This window comes from Erinaceus europaeus, chromosome 3, assembly GCF_950295315.1.
Source record: "Erinaceus europaeus chromosome 3, mEriEur2.1, whole genome shotgun sequence".
In the NCBI taxonomy this organism is placed as follows: Eukaryota; Metazoa; Chordata; class Mammalia; order Eulipotyphla; family Erinaceidae; genus Erinaceus; species Erinaceus europaeus.
In genome coordinates, this window is record NC_080164.1 from 123958628 (window position 1) to 123977629 (window position 19002).

The following is a 19002-nucleotide window of genomic DNA, read 5'->3' on the forward strand; positions in this document are numbered from 1 at the left end:
TAATGTGCTCAGTACTTTTTTACAGCAGTTTTGTAGGATAGCAGAGAAAAAAATGTTGTGATTTGTAATGAGGAAATAGGTAGCAACACATTAATGTATTGAAGAATGAATAAAGTGTAGGAAGAACAAGAAGGAATTAATGAAAGAAGTCATCATGAGCAATGTCACAAAAATGCTAGGAGCTTGGGAGTGGGACAAATTTGCTGTGATTCAGCTTTATGGATGTTCAGTGATGATGATGGTCAGAAAATTGAGCACTTGGGAAAGGAGACTGTAGGGAAAATGTATACTCAAACTAAAACATACATTTTTTTGCACACACTTTACCATGTGACGACTTGGATTTAAGTCTATGGGCCCCACCTGCAGCAAGGAAGCTTCATGAGCAGTGGAGCAGTGCTACGGATGTCTCTCCTATTAGCTTCTCTCTCTCTCTCTCTCTCTCTTTCTCTCTCTCTCTCTCTTTCTCTTTGTTCTTACCCTCTATCAAGAATATGTTCATGCACCATGCCCCAGTGATGACCCTGGTGACAAGTATAAATAATTATATATATATTTACTCTATTGCTGAACGTGCACTTATCTAACCAACACTCAAACACTGGGGCAGTAAAGGAGGTATTTTTACTTTTTATTTCTTCTTTCTTTGTCATTTTACTGGGGGTGAAATTAATGGTTTACAGTATGATTGTTGATACCATGACAGTTCCTCATCTCCCCATGATAACTGCCTGAAGAATAGTCACTCTCTACTTAGGTACTTTTCCATTTTCATGCATCAGGACACTGACACCCTCTCCACTACCCTTCCCCCCTTCCACTTCTTTCCCACAGTTCTTTGCTTTGGTCCAATACATCACACCCTATTCAAGTTAAGGAGGTACTTGTAAACAGTGGTGTAAAAATCTTGAAATTGAAAATAAGCCAGTGATTTTTTTCTATTCATTGTTATTTTTCTATTCATTAAAGATGTTATAAATGAATCATTTTATATAAGATAGATAGGCATACTAGTGTAGTTACAGTGCAGTACTTCAGGTTCTTTCTTTTTTTTTTTTTAATTTCTTTATTGGGATCGATGGTGCCTACAGTTAACATTATTTATATGCTTTTCCCAAATTTGGGAGCTACTCCAGCTTTCTGGTCCTGTCTCCAATTCTGACATCATCTCCACAGATAACACCTTTGGTCCACCTGCATGTTAGCCGTCGGGCTCAGGCAAAAATTAGTAAAGTCATGGCCCCCATGGACTATACCTAAAATAGATTCCTAGATCCTTCAAACATGAAGACCCCGATTCTCATCTACTATATTCTTATCTATAGGTTCCTGATTACTAAACCATTTGTCCTGCTTTATATCTTAATGCTTTTCAGCCACTGGGTTGCAGATGTTACCATGATGCCAGCCTGACTTCCCTGGACAGATGACCTCACCAATGTGTCCTAGAACCCCACCTCCCCAGAGCCCTGGCCCTCTAGGAAAAGACAGAAAAAGGCTGGGAGTATGGATCAACCTCCCAATGTCCATGTTCAATGGAGAAGCAATTACAGAAACCAGACATTCCACCTATTGCACCCCATAACGATCCTGCATCCATACTCGCAAGGGGGTAAAGAGTAGGAAAGCTTTCAGTGGAGGGGATGGGATATGGAACTCTGGTGATGGGAATTGTGTGAAATTGTACCCTTTTTATCATGTGGTCTTGTCAATCATTATTAAATCAATTAAAAAAAAACTACTATTTTTTGTCATAAAAATCTTAACTTGTAGTACTTAAAAAAGTTTTACTAGAATCTAATTGATCTCCTAGTTTCAGAGATAGGAGATGGAAGCTACAGCTATATACTGCTGGAACACTGTAGTGGTGGTGGATGCAGTGTGAAACTAAGCCCTGTGATTTTATAAGCCCTGATTAACCACAAATCTAAAAAATGGCTTAAAAAATACACTGTGGAAAGAATACAGTTATTGAGAGCAAACAACTATTGATTGGAAAGACATTCTAAAGAGCTGACTTCTATTTGAATCCCATTGAAGTAACTAATGTGTAAGTGCCAGGGGTAGTCTATTGATGACAACTTTGATTTAAAGTAAGATGTCAGTACTGTCATTTATTTATTTATTTATTTATTTATTTTTTCCTCCAGGGTTATTGCTGGGCTCGGTGCCTGCACCATGAATCCACCGCTCCTGGAGGCCATTTTCCCCCCTTTTTGTTGCCCTAGTTGTTGCAGCCTCGTTGCGGTTATTATTGCCATTGTTGACGTTGTTTTGTTGTTGGATAGGACAGAGAGAAATGGAGAGAGGAGGGGAAGACAGAGAGGGGGAGAGAAAGATAGACACCTGCAGACCTGCTTCACCGCCCATGAAGCGACTCCCCTGCAGGTGGGGAGCCGGGGGCTCGAACAGGGATCCTTATGTCGGTCCCTGCGCTTTGCGCCATGTGCGCTTAACCCACTGCGCCACTGCCCGACCCCCAGTACTGTCATTTTTAGAACACTTTTATAAGACACAAGGCAAAAAATTGAAAATAATTTACTTTGGGGGCAGGCAGATGGTGGCGCACCTGGTTAAGTGTGCACATGACAGTATGCTAGGACACGGGTTCAAGCCTCTAGTACCCACCTGCAGGGGAAAAGCCTTACGAGTGATTGAGAAGGGCTGCTGGTGTCTGTCTGGTTACTTATCTCCCCCTCCCTTCTCAATTTCTGTCTCTAGCCAATAAGCAAAACAAAATAAATAATAAATACAAATTAAAACAAAGAAACAAGTGAGGTAAATGCCAACCATGGATTAATAAAAAAATAGAATAAGTATTATAAAAATAATTTGGGGGGTCGGGCGATGGTGGTGCAGCGGGTTAAGTGCACATGGCGCGAAGCGCAAGGACCGGCATAAGGATCCTGGTTGGAACCCTTGACTCTCCACCTGCAGAGGGGTCGTTTCACAAGCAGTGAAGCAGGTCTGCAGGTGTCTGTCTTTCTCTCCCCCTCTGTCTTCCCCTCCTCTCTCCATTTCTCTCTGTCCTATCCAACAACGACATCAATAACAACAATAGTAATAACCACCACAACAATAAAATAACAAGGGCAACAAAAGGAAAAAAAAATTAGCCTCCAGGAGCAGGCACGGAGCCCCAGTGGTAACCCTGGAGGCAAAAATAAATAAACAAACAAACAAATAAATAAATAATAATTTGAACTTGGGCTTTGCTAATGTTTTAAAAACTTAATATCTAATGAAAAGTGAAGCAGCACCTAGTCCAGGACTTGCCTTGCCATGATCTGGACCCAAATTCAAGCCTCTGGTACGACTACATGAAAATAACCATAGCACAAAGGGAAACTTTGGTATTGTGGTACTAAGATACTTTGGTACTCTCCTCTCACAATGTTTTGTCTATCTCTCTCTCTCTCCAAAAATATTGACCTGGAAAGGTATAATCATGCATGTACAAGACCCCAGGGATAGCTCACCCCCTAAAAAGTTAGAATATGAAATACTTGGTTTCTGGCACAAGCAAAAGGTACTGTATATGCAATAAGAGAATGTGTTGCTCTGTTGATTCTTTACTGCTATTTAAATAATCACATTTATGACTCCCAAAGTGTTTTGCAGAGTGAAATGAATACCACGATGAGCTGTATGACAGGCTCATTTTGGGATTCTGGGGAATAATGACAGATTACCTAGAACTCTATATTTATGAATGTCTCATTTGATTCCTAGGAACAAAGAAAGGTGATTTATTACCTAATAGCCCCTCGGGATATCGGAGAAAGAGGAAGTGAGTGTGAAGAGTTCATGTAAAAGCACGTTCTTAGTTTGGGAGTGGTAAAGAACATTTTAAACCTGCTTTAGGCTTGAGACTCTCATTAGCTTTGGATTAATAAAGAAAACATGAAGCAAAAAAAAAAAGTGAAGCGGAGTATTTTTTCATGCATCTGAGTCATGAACAAAAAATATATTTCCTTAGAAAAAGAAAAAGGGTCCGGTGGTAGCGCCCCGGGTTAAGTGCAGGTGGTGCAAAGCGCAAGGACCAGCGTAAGGATTCTGGTTCGAGCCCCCGGCTCCCCACCTGCAGGGGAGTTGCTTCACAGGTGGTAAAGCAGGTCTGCAGGTGTCTGTCTTTCTCTTCCCCTCTCTGTCTTCCCCTCCTCTCACCATTTCTCTCTGTCCTATCCAACAACAACAGTAATAACTACAACAATAAAAAAAACAAGGACAACAAAAGGGAATAAATAAAATAATAAAAAAAGAAAAGAAAAAGGAAAAAAACCGAGTATACCCATAGGCCCTTTGGAATATAACTAAAATATGCCTACTAGCTATCTACAAAATGGAGCCCCCCTCCCCATTCCAGCCTTTAGTTTCATGATTGGTCAACAATTTGTTTGGCTTTGTAGGTTAACTCTCTTTTCAGCCACCATGTTCCAGATGCTACCATTATGCCAACCAGACTTCCCTGGACAGACAACCCCTCCAATGTGTTCTGGAGCCCCTATTCTCAGAACCCCGCCCCACTAGGGAAAGAAAGAGACAGGCTGGGAGTTTGGATTGACCTATCAACACCCATGTTCAGTGGGGAAACAATTACAGAAGCCAGACCTGCCACCTTCTGCATCCCACAATGACCCTGGGTCCATACTCCCAGAGGTTAAAGAATAAGAAAGCTATCAGGGGAGAGGATGGGATATGGAGTTCCGGTGGTGGGAATTGTGTGGAGTTGTACCCCTCTTATCTTATGGCTCTGTCAATGCTCCTTTTTTTGTAAATAAAAAAGTTTAAAAAAGAAAGAAAATTAGTAAGAGTCAGCAGCAGAGCTCACTTGCAGGCTTTATTATGTATGTGCGTGTCCCAGACTTGAGAATGGCCCCCTGGAAATTTTAGCATCGTGGTCTCTTTCTCTCTGCCTTTCTGCCTCTATTTAAAAACAAAAAAACTCTCTACTTAGATTTTTGCTCATTTTTTAATTGAGTTATTTGAGGGTTAATTTTTTGTTTTGTTAAACTACGTGAATTCTTTATAGATGTTTGATATCAGTCCCTTTCCAGGTTATGATATACAAATATCTTCTCACAGAAATCACTAATATGTAGTAATTATATAATGGATGCAACACAAACATTATATGACAAGGCAACGTTTATGTAGTAATCACTGTGACTTACTTTATTTCAAAATATTAATAGTTGGATTTAGAATAACAAACTATTCTGCATAAAATAGTGAGAACTTGTTTCATATTTGTTACTCTTCACAATAAGATGCTTAATGTCCATATCTTGTATTATTAATTCATTAGTTCTTTTCCTTCCTGACAGGGAAACCATTAACGATATTTTGGATTTCAGTGCCTTCGTGACTCAGGGAAATGCTGTGTGCATATGTGTGTATTTTATATTTGCTTTTTTTTTTCTTTTTTTTTAATATTTATTTTATTTATTCCCTTTTGTTGCCCTTCTTGTTTTATTGTTGTAGTTATTATTCTTGTTGTCGTTGTTGGATAGGACAGAGAGAAACGGAGAGAGGAGGGGAAGACAGAGAGGAGGAGAGAAAGATAGACACCTGCAGACCTGCTTCACCGCCTGTGAAGCGACTCCCCTGCAGGTGGGGAGCCGGGGTTCGAACCGGGATCCTTATGCCGGTCCTTGTGCTTTGCGCCATCTGCGCTTAACCCGCTGCGCTACAGCCCGACTCCCTTTATATTTGCTTTTATGTTATGTCCTTTAGTAAGGGCCTAGCCACAAATGATGCTACACTTATTTTAACATTAATACCCTTTTAATCTGTAATAAATAATAACAGTAGTTAATAGAAACCTATAAGTTGGAAATATCTTATATACGAAAAAATGTCTGTAAACCATATAAATATGAAAGTTTATTGAAGCAAAGGTTTATCACTTGCTATTTCTCAATCTCATCAGTCTTGTTTAATTTTACAGAAATTTGCCAGTCAGCAATTTAGCCATTTCTGACCCTTTGATTTCATATACTTTTTAAATATTTATTTATTTATTTATTCCTTTTTTTTTGCCCTTGTTTTATTGTTGTAGTTCTTATTGTTGTTGTTACTGATGTTGTTGCTGGATAGGACAGAGAGAAATAGAGGAGGGGAAGACAGAGAAGGGGAGAGAAAGCTAGACACCTGCAGGCCTGCTTCACTGCCTGTGAAGCGATTCCTCTACAGGTGGGGAGCTGGGGGATTGAACCGGGATCCTTCTTCCTGTCCTTGCGCTTTGCGCCACCTGCACTTAACCTGCTGCATCACCGCCCAACTCCTGATTTCATATACTTTTATGGATGTAAATTACAACCACTAGGCAAGAGCATTTTGACTAATATTTTGGTGGCAAGAAAATAAATATAGCAATGACTTCACTCCTTTACTGAAAACAAATTAAATCAATATGTGGCCTGGTTAGGGGGTTGGGAAATAGCACAGTGATTTATGTAGCAGACTTTCATTTTCATCTCAAGATACTAGAGGTCCCAGGTTCAACCCCTGCCACCACTGTAATACAGAGTTGAGTAGTCCTCTGATTAAGAAAAAAAGGAGGAGGAGGAGGAGGAGTGGTGACCTGGCAGTAGGTCCTCAGATTCTTAAAAACCTTAGAATAAGTAGCAATTGTAAAATTAGAATGATTTTATTTACTTTTCAGACCATGTGGATGAACGAACTATATGCAATGGAATTACTCCTGAGAAAGATGTAGATGGATTCCATATTGTCAATATTGGAAGACTGTGTCTTGATCAGCATTGTCTCATACCTGCCACTGCCAGCGCTGTGTGGGAAATCATCAGAAGAACAGGTTAGTAACTGATGCTTTGTAGGAAGTAGGTGCTAGGTGAACATTTATTGTCTTGATAAGACCACTTGATGCCAATGAAATGAAAGTCAGTGATAAACCATACAAATTCAATCTGTAGCCGGAAAGTAAAATGAGGGACAGGTAACCACTACTGCATCCTGTAACAAGTGAATTTTCCAAACAGTAGACTTATCCCTTTACTTTTTTTTTTTTTTCCTCCAGGGTTGTTGCTGGGCTCGGTGCCTGCACCATGAATCCACCGCTCCTGGAGGCCATTTTTTCCTCCTTTTGTTGCCCTTGTTGTTGTAGCCTCATTGTGGTTATTATTATTATTACCATTGTTGATGTTGTTCGTTGTTGGATAGGACAGAGAGAAATGGAGAGAGGAGGGGAAGACAGAGAGGGGGAGAGAAAGTTAGACACCTGCAGACCTGCTTCACCGCCAGTGAAGCGACTCCCCTGCAGGTGGGGAGCCGGGGTTTCGAACCTGGATCCTTACTCCGGTCCCTGCACTCTGCGCCACGTTCGCTTAACCCACTGCGCCACCGCCCGACCCCCTCTACTTTTTTTAAAAAAAATATTTACTTTGTTTTTTACTTGATAAGATAAAAAGAAATGAGATGAAAGAGGGGAGATAAAGGGGGAGAGAGAAAGAGAGATAGCTGCAGCACTGCCTTACCAATCTTGAAGCTTCCCTCCTGCAGGTGGGGACAGGGACTCGAACCTGGGCCATTATGCATGGTAACATGAACACTCACTGTGTGTGCTACCACCCAGCCACTATCCTTCTTTTTTAGACTTCTTTCTAATCTTCTGTTTATTACCTGAGAGAAAAAAACTTTCAGTATAGATACTGCAGAATTATACTCTTGGAGAGTACTTGGAAAACCCTTAGTTTTATCTTCTCTTTTTACCTATGAAGAGACTCTATCCCAAAGAGCTAAAGTGCAAGTCTTATCCTTCATGCCTTTCTTACTCTATAAGGTGTGTGTTTCTCCCCTGTGGATTCAACATACCAGTTTTTAAAAAAGAAAGAAAGAAAGAAAGAAAGAAAGAAAGAAAGAAAGAAAGAAAGAAAGAAAGAAAGAGAAAAATACTTCTTTTATCTGTTTTATTTTGTCCTAGATTCGCTCAACGTTTTATTGCAAATTAAGCTTGAATTTGCTATACTTTGACCACTGTACAATATTTGATGATATAGTTTAAATTTCTACATTTCTAATTCTTTTTTTCATTACCCACCTTCTTTATTTAATATTTTTATTAGTGATTTAATAATGATTGACAAGATTGTAAAGTAACAGGGGTTCAATTCCATACAATTCCCAGTACCAGAGTTCTGTATTCTGCCCCCTTCATTCATTGGAGGCTTTGCTGTTCTTTATCCCTCTGGGAGCATGGACCGAAATTCTTTATGGAATGAAGAAGGTAGAAGGTCTGGCTTCTTTCTGTAATTGCTTCTCTCCTAAACATGGACTTGGCAGATCCATCCATATCCCCAACCTGTTTCTATCTGTCCTTAGTGGGGCAGAGCTCTGGAGAGCTGAGGTTCCGGGACACATTGGTGAGGTTATCTGCCCAGGGAAGTCAGATTGGCATCATGGTAGCATCTGCAACTTGGTGGCTGAAAAGCATTAAGATATAAAGGAGGGGGGCTGGATGGTAGCGCAGTGGGTTAAGCGCACATGGTGTAAAGCCTGAGGGCAGGTGTAAGGACCCCACCTACAGGGGCACACTCTGCGAGCAGGGAAGCAGGTCTGCAGGTGTCTAGCTTTCTTTCCTCCCCTCTGTCTTCCCTTCTCTCAATTTCTCCCTGTCCTGTCCAACAACAGCTATGACAACAATAACAAATACAACAGGCAGAACAAGGGCAACAAAAAGGGAAAAATGGCCTCCAGGAGCAGTGGATTTATAGTGCAGGTACCGAGCCCCAGCGATAACCCTGGAGGCAAAAAAATAATAATAATAATAAAAGAAAAAAATATGTATCAAGACAAATTGTTTAATAATCCGGTACTTAAAGATAAGAATAGAGCAGATGAAACTAAGGGTCTTTGTGTGGGAAGATACACTTACAATTACTCATGTGAGTATCAATATTTAAAAGTAAGTTTATGGCGACTTGAAAATATTTGTAGACTTTATAGTGGAGGTATAGTCAGAAGAAGTAAAATATCCAGTAAGTATAAGACAACTATTTATATAAAAAATTTAAATAAAAAAACTATAAATAATGGAGGGAGGTTCATTATGGTAAAGCTGCTCTATGATCCAAATTTAATTAGATGTTAAGAATGCTTAAATTAACTGTACATATGTTTAATTCGCTTCTTGTTGTTAAATTTTCATTCACATCAAACTCTTTTTTTAAGGAATTGAAACATTTGGGAAAAATGTGGTTGTGGCTGGAAGATCCAAGAATGTCGGGATGCCCATCGCCATGCTTCTACACACTGACGGCGAGCACGAGCGGCCAGGAGGTAGGTAGGACCTTGATGATTCTATTTCCTCTCAGCAATTTCTTCTTAAAACCATCAAGATATTTGAAGTCAGAATACAACTTAGCATTTTTGTGGGGTTTTGCAAATAATGGTTTCCTGCAGTCCTCATTTCATGTCATGAGCACCTCACACACACATTTGGTATAGATATTTAAACTAAATACAGTAAACTTAAATACAGATATTTAAATTTAATGGCGGTATCTTTTTATATTTATTTTTTTATTTTCCCTATTCTTGCCCTTGTTTTTTATTGCTGTTGTAGTTATTATTGTTGTTATTGTTGATGTCGTTGTTGTTAAATAGCACAGAGAGAAATGGAGAGAGGAGGGGAAGACAGACAGGGGGAGAGAAAGATAGACACCTGCAGACCTGCCTCACCACCAGTAAAGCAACTCCCCTGCAGGTGGGGAGTCAGAGGTTCGAACCAGGATCCTTACGCCGGTCCTTGTGCTTCATGCCATGCGTGCTTAACCCGCACTACCACCCGACTACCTGAATGGCGTTATTAACCTTAGTGAAGCCCCAGTTTTTTAATGTTAAATGTTCAAATAGTTGTATTTATTGATGTAATACATATGAAAAATACCTTTTTAAAAAAATTTTATTTATTTATTATTTTATTTATTTATTCCCTTTTGTTGCCCTTGTTGTTTTATTGTTGTTGTTATTATTGTTGTCGTCGTTGTTGGATAGGACAGAGAGAAACGGAGAGAGGAGGGGAAGACAGAGAGGAGGAGAGAAAGATAGACACCTGCAGACCTGCTTCACCGCCTGTGAAGCGACTCCCCTGCAGGTGGGGAGCCGGGGTTCGAACCGGGATCCTTATGCCGGTCCTTGTGCTTTGCGCCACCTGCGCTTAACACGCTGCGCTACAGCCCGACTCCCCCTTTTTTTTTAATCGTCACTAGAGTTTTGCTGCTATCGCCTAACTTTTTCAGATAGGAGAGGAAAAGGGGGAGGAGGAGAGCAGAGGGAGAGTGAATGGGAATGTCACTTCAGCATAGAAGCATCCTGGGGTTCACATATGGCAAAGCAGGCATACTCTCTAGGTGTGCTGGCCCATGAAGTAAAATTTAAAAATTTTTATTGTCACCAAGGTTTTTGCTGAGGCTTGGTGCCTGCACAATAAGCTGACTGCTCCTGGTGCCCTTATTTTTCCCTTTATCATTTTTATATATTTCTTTCTTTATTTCTTTCCTTCTTTCTTTATTTTTGGTGGTTGCTGTTGATAAAGACAAAAAGAAATTGAGAGGAGAGAAGAGAAGAGATAGAGAGGGAGAGAGAAAGAGACATGCCTGCAGTACTGCTTTGCAGTTTGCGAGTCTTCCCTTTTGCAGGTGGGGACTGTGGGCTTGAATGGTAATATGTGTGTTCTACTCAGTGTGCCACTGCCAGGCCCTTAAAGTAATTTTTGTAAGTCACAAAACCATGTGGGAAAATAACACCAGTGACAATAAATATGCCATGTATATTTTCTTCTTATCCCTAAGAAATTATATATTACCTAGTAGAGGAGAAACCATAATCAGGCCGGTGGTTTTCCCAGGGTGAGACTTGTCCATTGCACTTGGAATTTGTTGACCCCTGCGATTTCCCCAAATATGGGAAACTCGATTGCTGCATAATTTGTGTTAGTGGGGGATTGCGTGCACACTCTCCCCTGTTACAATAATAAAAATAAAGAATAAAAAAAGAAATTAAATGTTACCACAAATCAAAATGTATACATGAATCTTAGTAAACCAGGACCTGTTAGTAACTCCAGGTAGCTTTAAAAAGACTTGGGTTGAGAAGCTCTTTGGAAGGTCAAGTCTGGTGCTATCGATAATTATCTATGAAGTTGTATTTCAAGTTCTACTGTTCGCTTTTGAATCGCTCACTTAGTGCTTATTAATCTTTTTAGGTATGGTAAAGACATTGATTTATATTTGTCTTTATGTGATAGTTTCTATGTCAAGCAAGGCCACATATGAACAAGAAAAGAATACCCAGGAATACCATTTTTATTTAGAAAATTTGACTAAAAGCCATAAACAGTTTTTTTCTTCTTTTTCAGCATTTTATTTCCACCAATAATATAATGGAGAGCTTCTTATAGCTCTACACCTTTAATAGCATTTTCTTTTTTTAATTTTAAAATTATCTTTATTTATTTATTGGATAGAGACAGCCACAAATTAAGGGGGATGGGTTGATAGAGAGGGAGAGAGACAAAGAGACACCTGCAGTCCTGCTTCACCACTTGCAAAGCTTTCCCCCTTCTTGTGGGCACCAGGGGTTCGAACCTGAGTCCTTGAGCACTGTAACATGTGTGCTCAACCAAGTGCACCACCACCCGGCCCTCACACTTTCTCATGTTATTCAGTTTTCAATAATTCTAGTGTTTCAAAATACGCCTCACATTTTGAAGCTAGAAAGGTGACCTCTACTGATACCCAGACCATGAGACACACGAGGAAGTAGGGAAGCCAGAGCTGGGGACTGACTGCATGGCTTGGAGGACAGATCAGGAGTGAGACTCCTTTACTTGTTCTCAGGACCTTTGACTAGTAACTTTGTCTGTGTAAGTCTCTACTTCCTTCATTGTAAAATGAGATATTACATCCCCATCACTGGGCATGTAAAGCACTAGTGGCAGTGACTCGCACAATAAATTTAGTTAAACTTTGCATCTGTGGACTGTGGCCAGTGCTATCATTATTGTACTTATCATAATCTTGTGTTCATAAACCATACAGTTTAGAATAACATAATTCCAGGTTAATTATATTATTTACCTTCTTGGAAGTTTATTTTTTGGTGGGTTTGGTCTTTACTTTTTCTTGGATCAAAACTATTCTTTGAGGGGCCAGGCGGTAGCTTACCCAGTTGAGTACACACTTTAAGATGCACAAGGACCTGGATTCAGTCCCCCACACCCTACCTATATGGGGTTAGGAGGTGTCTCTATTTCTCTCTCCCATCTCAATTTCCCTCTGTCCTAAAACAAACAAACAAACAACTATTCTTTGTTCCAATAATTGACATAATTTCAGAATTTATAAAGTATTTATTTTAGAAATATGGCCTTATACTCTAAAATGTATTTTACATTATATGTTATTTCTTAAAGATATCAATACATGCTATGTTTTGGATTTTAGAAACAAACATGTGTCTGTAAAATAGCTAAGGAATGGTTTTGTCAGTGTTTCCTTTTTATAAATAAAATTTTTTTTAAAAAGCTAAGGTGTAGAATTAACTTATCCTTCATGCATTTCTAAGTTGGACATTGTTATCTCATAAAACATGTTAAATTTCGGGACCATTGGAGAGATAACTCACTGGTTAGGGTATGTTCCTTATCATGCACAATAGCCCAGTTTTGAATTCTGGCCACATGGGAGTTGCTATGGCATTGGAGGAAGCTCCAGTGCTGTGGTTTCTCTCTATAGCTCTGAATGGAAAAGTGGTCCAGAGTGGTGAAATGATGTAGAAGAAGACCTACCTCTGCAAAACAAACATAGCAACTTTATAAATACATTTCCATGTCCTTCATGCTATGATGTATTCTTCCGTGGATGTATGAAGAAAATTGAGTTAAAATAGGATTAGTTATAATACCAGTTATTTACACCTCATGTCTATATGAATATTTTATTATTATTATTACTATTATTTATAAAATGGAAACACTGACATGACAAATCCATAGGCTAAGAGGGCTACAATTCCACATGATTCCCACCACCAGAACTCCATATCCCATCCCCTCCCTATGGGTCATATGTGTGCTTGAGCATGGATGGCTGACTCCCCCCCTGCCCAAGTTTGTCTGTCAGTCTCCCTTTGGCATGTGGTTGAGCAAGATGTGGCAAGAGTATGCGGGGGAATTCCAACCATCCTATCAGTTTCGCCACATCATCCACCTCTCCCCCCTTTCTGGTGGGCTTCGCCTTCCTTATATTTCTATTTCCCTGGTCCTGTATCACCATCCATACCTTCTCATTGCCTTGCTCTCTTTTCCCTTATAAGGAGGTATTGACCTCATTGGCCAGCAGACTGCTTCCCCTGCACAGCTACCCCTTTATAAATTTGTAACTGTGTCAATAAAGATGTTCCCTTCCCTGCAATGGGACCCTAAAGAGGTTTGTGTATCATCCGCTGCCAAGATATGCTGGAAGACCCCTTTAGAGAGCTCACTCTTGCCTAGTTCCCACACCCCCCCCCCATGTACCTTGACACGCCCCTGATAGCTTTCCTATTCTTTAACCCTCTGGGTCATTATGGGGTGCAGAAGGTGGAAGGTCTGGCTTCTGTAATTACTTCCCCACTGAACATGGGCATTGACAGGTCGATCCATACTCCCAGTCTGCCTCTCTCTTTCCCTAGTGGGGCTGGGCTCTGGGGAAGCGGGGCTCCAGGACACACTGGAGGGGTAGTCTGCCCTGGGAAGTCCGGTTGGCATCATGATAGCATCTGGAAGCTGGTGGCTGAAAAAGAGTTAAGATATTTTGTGACATTTGAGTACCTTTACAATTACAGCATTCAAAAAATAATAGATTATATTTAAGACAATATTGGACAGTTTGAAACATGGTGCTGCTTAATCTGCTACATATTTAATAGGAGTATAGTGAAATAATATGATTAATGTAATGAATTGTTCAGTCCTATTTACTGACAGTTTGGAGGTTAGGAGGAATTAATATTTCAGATATCCATATCTATTACAGCAGTAGTTATTTGCATGTGAACTGTTCATGGAGATAATGAAGGAGGGTTTATTTGGCAAATTCTACCTATAGAACATGCTCTGTTGGTATTTAAAATGTTGAGCATTTACTGCCTTAGGAGGAAATTCAGATACCTAACTGTGTGTTTGTGTTGAAAACCTGAAGGTAGTTGTGCTGGAAGAAAAATAGCTATACTCTCATTTAGCCTAATTAATATGTATCTACTCATGAGCGGCTTGTAGACCTCATTACTTACAACATGGACCCCAGTGTTTTGTGAGAAAAAGTTACTTTTAATTCCAATATCTAGAGGATTGGGAATGTGCTCAGATCTTAAAGGGAAGGATCTATGATGATTCTAAACACAACAGGATACTGCAGGAAACTTACCTTGTGCTAGGGGCTTGCCATGCTTTGTAACATGCCACTTGAGCTACTGTGAATTTTATAGAGAAAAGTTTACAATTTCTGTCCTCTCAGAACTTGCAGTCTTGGTGATGTGCAAGGATGACCTACACATATGAGTGACTTGAATTATAACTATTCAGCAGGACAAAATACAAATTGGCATGCATATGAATGGGGCATAGATTTACAGTAGAGACCCTCTTGCTGTGAGATTCACCATTAGGATAGGAGTGTTACTGTGTTCACTGTGTATTCATTTAACTTCTTTATAACTGACTCAGTGTTACCTTCTCTCAGAATAAAACTGAATACCATGGATATTTTCAGCTATACCGTGAGGAAGTACAAGGGAAGTTCTTCAATTTCCCTAAACATGGTTTTTTAAAGACCCAGTTGTCATGGTTATTAATTATCACCAAAGGAATACAGGTTTTGATTTGAGTTTAAAAATTTAGAGTAAGTTTCATTCTGCATAATTTGTATTCTTTGGCAGAATATCTTCTTTAAATAGATGGCCCCATATGAGCACATATGTCCTTGCAGGTAGGAACTGGGGGCTGGAACCTGGGTCCTTGTATATGGTAATGTATGCATTTTATCCAGTGCACTCTTGCTCAGCCCCTAAAATGCTGAAGTTTGTAAAGGCAATTTTAAATGGTCAATATTTGTCTATGGGGATGTTTTTTACTTTGCTCAGACAGTCTTCACTCAGTATTTATTCTTCACAAGACACCATGAGTTGCATGGTGAAAAAGACTTCTTTGTTTCCAAAAAGTAGCAGATTGTCATCTTTACAGTTCATCTTTGGATGCTGCTTTTTCAAAGCACTATGCTTGTAATATTGCTCTGCTTTTGCAGAGCCTCCCTTCAGTTACAGCTTTATACAATCAAGTATTTGACATTCAAGGGGTAGCCTATTTACATGGAGAGCCACAAGCTATTTGGCCAGTGAAAAATGCCTTTCCTTTATGAAAATTGGCTCCACTGTGAAAATGAACATTTTTTTTTGAAAGCCTGAGAGCATTATCTCCCACCTTCAGGAAGTACCTTCAGGTAGTAAGTATTATAGGAGTGAATGTTTCAGGCAGTGCAACGTAATGTGAATGGTATGTGTGATTAAACTCATCACAGTGCCAGATTGGGCTAAGCATCTCAGGTTTCCAAGAGAGGCAGGCGCCAAATAGGAACGCCTAGGAATGTAGAAGTCACACAAATTGATCATACAGCGAAGACCAAGACTCGGTCTTGTTGGCAAGAGTGGAGTGGGATGTTTGGTGCCTCTCTGGAATGAACCATTGTCAAACTGGGGCAGGGAGAATGATAAACCAGTAACTTACCAATGCTCCTCCCATTCTACTACCCTGTGATAAAAAGTACATATGATAAGACATTGAGGATATTATGTTTTGTGATGTCTTTCTGTGATTTGACATTACTGAGTTATACCTTTAAGATTGCCTGGTGGAAGGCAGTTGTAAAAAAACCAATGTTTCCTCTGGCCTTATTTTTTAAAACTGAATAATAGGAACACTGTTTCATTTTTAGTGTCTCCTATATTTAGTCAACTCATATCTGGAAAGCATCATACTTAGATCATATCATGTCTTTCTACCCCCACCCCACCCCCTGTCTTTCCCTCCTCTCTATTTCTCTCTGTCCTATTCAACAACAACAGCAATAACAACAACAATAATAACAACAACAAGGGCAATAAAGGCAACAAAAATGGGAAAAATGGCCTCCAGGAGCAGTGTATTCATAGTGTAGGCACTGAGCTCCAGCGATAACCCTGGAGAGGAGGAAAAAAAAGTAAAGTGAACTTCAAATTGTTTTCTTCTCATTTTTCTATATTTTTCTCATGACCTCAGAGTACTGGGAACTTGTTTTATTACCAGTACAATGTATTCCCTTTCTAGTATCTACAAACTGGCTTATTCAAGTCATCACTCAAATATATTGTGATGTGTTCCAAACTGCCTTATCAGCTCTTCATCCTGTCACTTCCTCCCATTTACTTTATGCTGAAGCCCATACAAACATATACCCAGTTCCCCAAGCAATTTATCTCTAAATTCCTCCTTGCCATATATTCCCTATTCCCTCTACACAAAAGGCTATTTTGCATCCCTCACCAGCTCCTCTTCTACCTCCCATCAGTCATTCAAGATGCAGCCCAAATCTCCTAACTTTTTCATGTTTTATGTGCTGCCATTACAATACTGACCCTGTCTGATATTGTCTCTCTCTGTCCCTCTCCTTTGCGCACACATAATATATATGATCTCCTCAATGACAACTATCATAGGGATTTCTTTTTATTTCTTTCAAAGTTATTGTGGGTGCTCAGTGCCAGCACTATGAATCCACTGCTCCTGGTAGCCTTTTTTCCCCTTCTTTTTATATTTATTTGATAGGACACAGATAAAAGGAGATAGACAGAGGAAGAGAAGATAGAACCTGCTGACCTGCTTCACAGCTCATAAAGTGTCCCCACTACAGGTAGGGAGTGAGGGCTTAAACCTGGGTCCTTGAGCGGATCCTTCTGTATAGTACTATGTGTATCACTGCCCAGCCCCCCAGGGATTTGTACCTCTGAAATTTAGTACAGGGCTTAACAATAATTGCTAACAATGCTAAACTAGACAGTGAGTCAGTGAAAGTTTATTTATTGTCCCTCCAAATGTTAAATACTATGTCTGTAGTATAGAATGAGTTCCCATAATCAACCACAAATAATTTTTATGTACTGGTACAGAATATATATTTGCTGAATTTTTATAATCAGCATATAATTTTATAATCATAAATAATTTTTATATGTGCTTTCTGTGTTTGGGCCACCAATTTCACCCAAAGAACTTCTGGTAGAAAAAAAATGACTAACAGGTCAAGTATCTATAAGATTAAATCTACTAAAATAGTCACATTTTATTGGCCTATCCCTTACTGTTGAGTACAAATTAATTCTTTGTCTGGCATTTATTTCCCTTACAGACAGGTTCTTCTCACTTTCTGTTTCTGTATCAGAAACTCTTTCAAGCTTGTAGTCCAGTAATTCTCAGATCTATCCACTAAAATCATGTGGGGACTTTAAAAAATATAGCTGTATAATCCAAACATAGGGATTATTAAATCAAGAACTTTATGTTGAACCTTTAGTGTTTGTTTTAAAAATATCTATAAAAAGATTATAATGCAGAAGTCCGGCGGTAGCGCAGCGGGTTAAGTGCACGTGGCACAAAACGCAAGGACAGGCATAAGGATCCTGGTTCCAGCCTGTGGCTCCCCACCTGCAGGGGAGTCGCTTCACAGGCGGTGAAGCACGTTTGCAGGTGTCTTTCTCTCCCCCTCTCTATCTCCCCCCCCTCCATTTCTCTTTGTCCTATCTAACAACGACGACATCAACGACAATAAAAAACAAATAAAAAATAAAATAGAAGATTATAATTCCATTTGGATTGAAGAGAACTACTAAAAGCATTAGAATGAGACTAGGCCTTAATTTTTTTATTATTATTTTTTTGTCATACATTTTCTGGGTGATCCTTGCCAGACCCTTATCATTAAATGCCAGATACACCCCACCCCCATACTCTAGACCAGCTTATCTATTGTTTAATTGACAACACTACTTGGATGACCAGTAAGCATTTCAAACTTCACCTTGACTCTTAAGTTTATCCTCACATCTTTTCTTTTTTTTTTTGTTTCTTTATTATTCATTATTTATAAGTAATTTTTTTTAAGATTATAGGATAGGGGAGTTGGGCGGTAGCGCAGTGGGTTAAGCGCAGGTGGCACAAAGCTCAAGGACCGGCTTAAGGATCCCGATTCGAGCCCCCGGCTCCCCACCTGCAGGGGAGTCTCTTCACAGGTGGTGAAGCAGGTCCGCAGGTGTCTATCTTTACTCCTCTCTGTCTTCCCCTCCTCAACAACAACAACAACATCATTAACTACAACAATAAAACAACAAGGGCAACAAAAGGGAAAATAAATAAATATATATAAATATAATATAAATAAATATAAAACAATTTAAAAAAAAGATTATAGGATAGGAGGGGTACAATTCCATGTAATTCCCACCTGAATTCTGTATCCCATCCCCTCCATGGGACGTTTCACTATTCTTTATCCCTGTGGGAGTATGGACCAAAATTCTTTTTAAAAAATCTTTTTCTTTAATATATTTATTAATTTACTGGATGGAGACAGCCAGAAATTGAGAGGGAAAGGGGTGATAGAGAGGGAGAGAAACAGAAAGACACCTACGGCACTGTTTTACCACTTGCAAAACTTTCACCCTGCAGGTGGAAACCAGGGGCTCAAACCCAGGTCCTTGCGCTTTGTAACATGTGTGTACAACCAGGTGTACCACCACCTGGCTGGCCCTTGGGCCAAAATTCTTTGTGGGGAGCAGAAGGTGGAAGATCTGACTTCTGTAAGTGCTTCTCCGCTGGACATGGACATTGGCAACTACCTTTTCTTTATTGTTAAGTGCCACCACTAATTTGCCCAGGTTCTCACATCTTCCTTCTGCCTATCTTCCACATGC

The 19002-nt window shown here is 39.7% G+C and overlaps 1 protein-coding gene and 1 non-coding gene across 5 annotated transcripts in view; both read left to right on the forward strand.

The window, feature by feature from the left end:
* MTHFD2L (methylenetetrahydrofolate dehydrogenase (NADP+ dependent) 2 like) overlaps positions 1 to 19002 on the forward strand; it is a 158481-nt gene that overhangs the window by 21454 nt on the left and 118025 nt on the right. For all 4 annotated transcript variants that reach the window (XM_007519803.3, XM_060187862.1, XM_060187864.1 and 1 more), the window contains 2 exons: positions 6668 to 6820; positions 9193 to 9300. In XM_007519803.3, the coding sequence (XP_007519865.1) occupies positions 6668 to 6820; positions 9193 to 9300 (261 nt within the window). The remainder of the gene's footprint in view (positions 1 to 6667; positions 6821 to 9192; positions 9301 to 19002) is intronic.
* LOC132537754 (U1 spliceosomal RNA) lies at positions 10822 to 10987 on the forward strand. Its single transcript, XR_009549207.1, has one exon. It is a non-coding gene; the product is annotated as a U1 spliceosomal RNA (small nuclear RNA).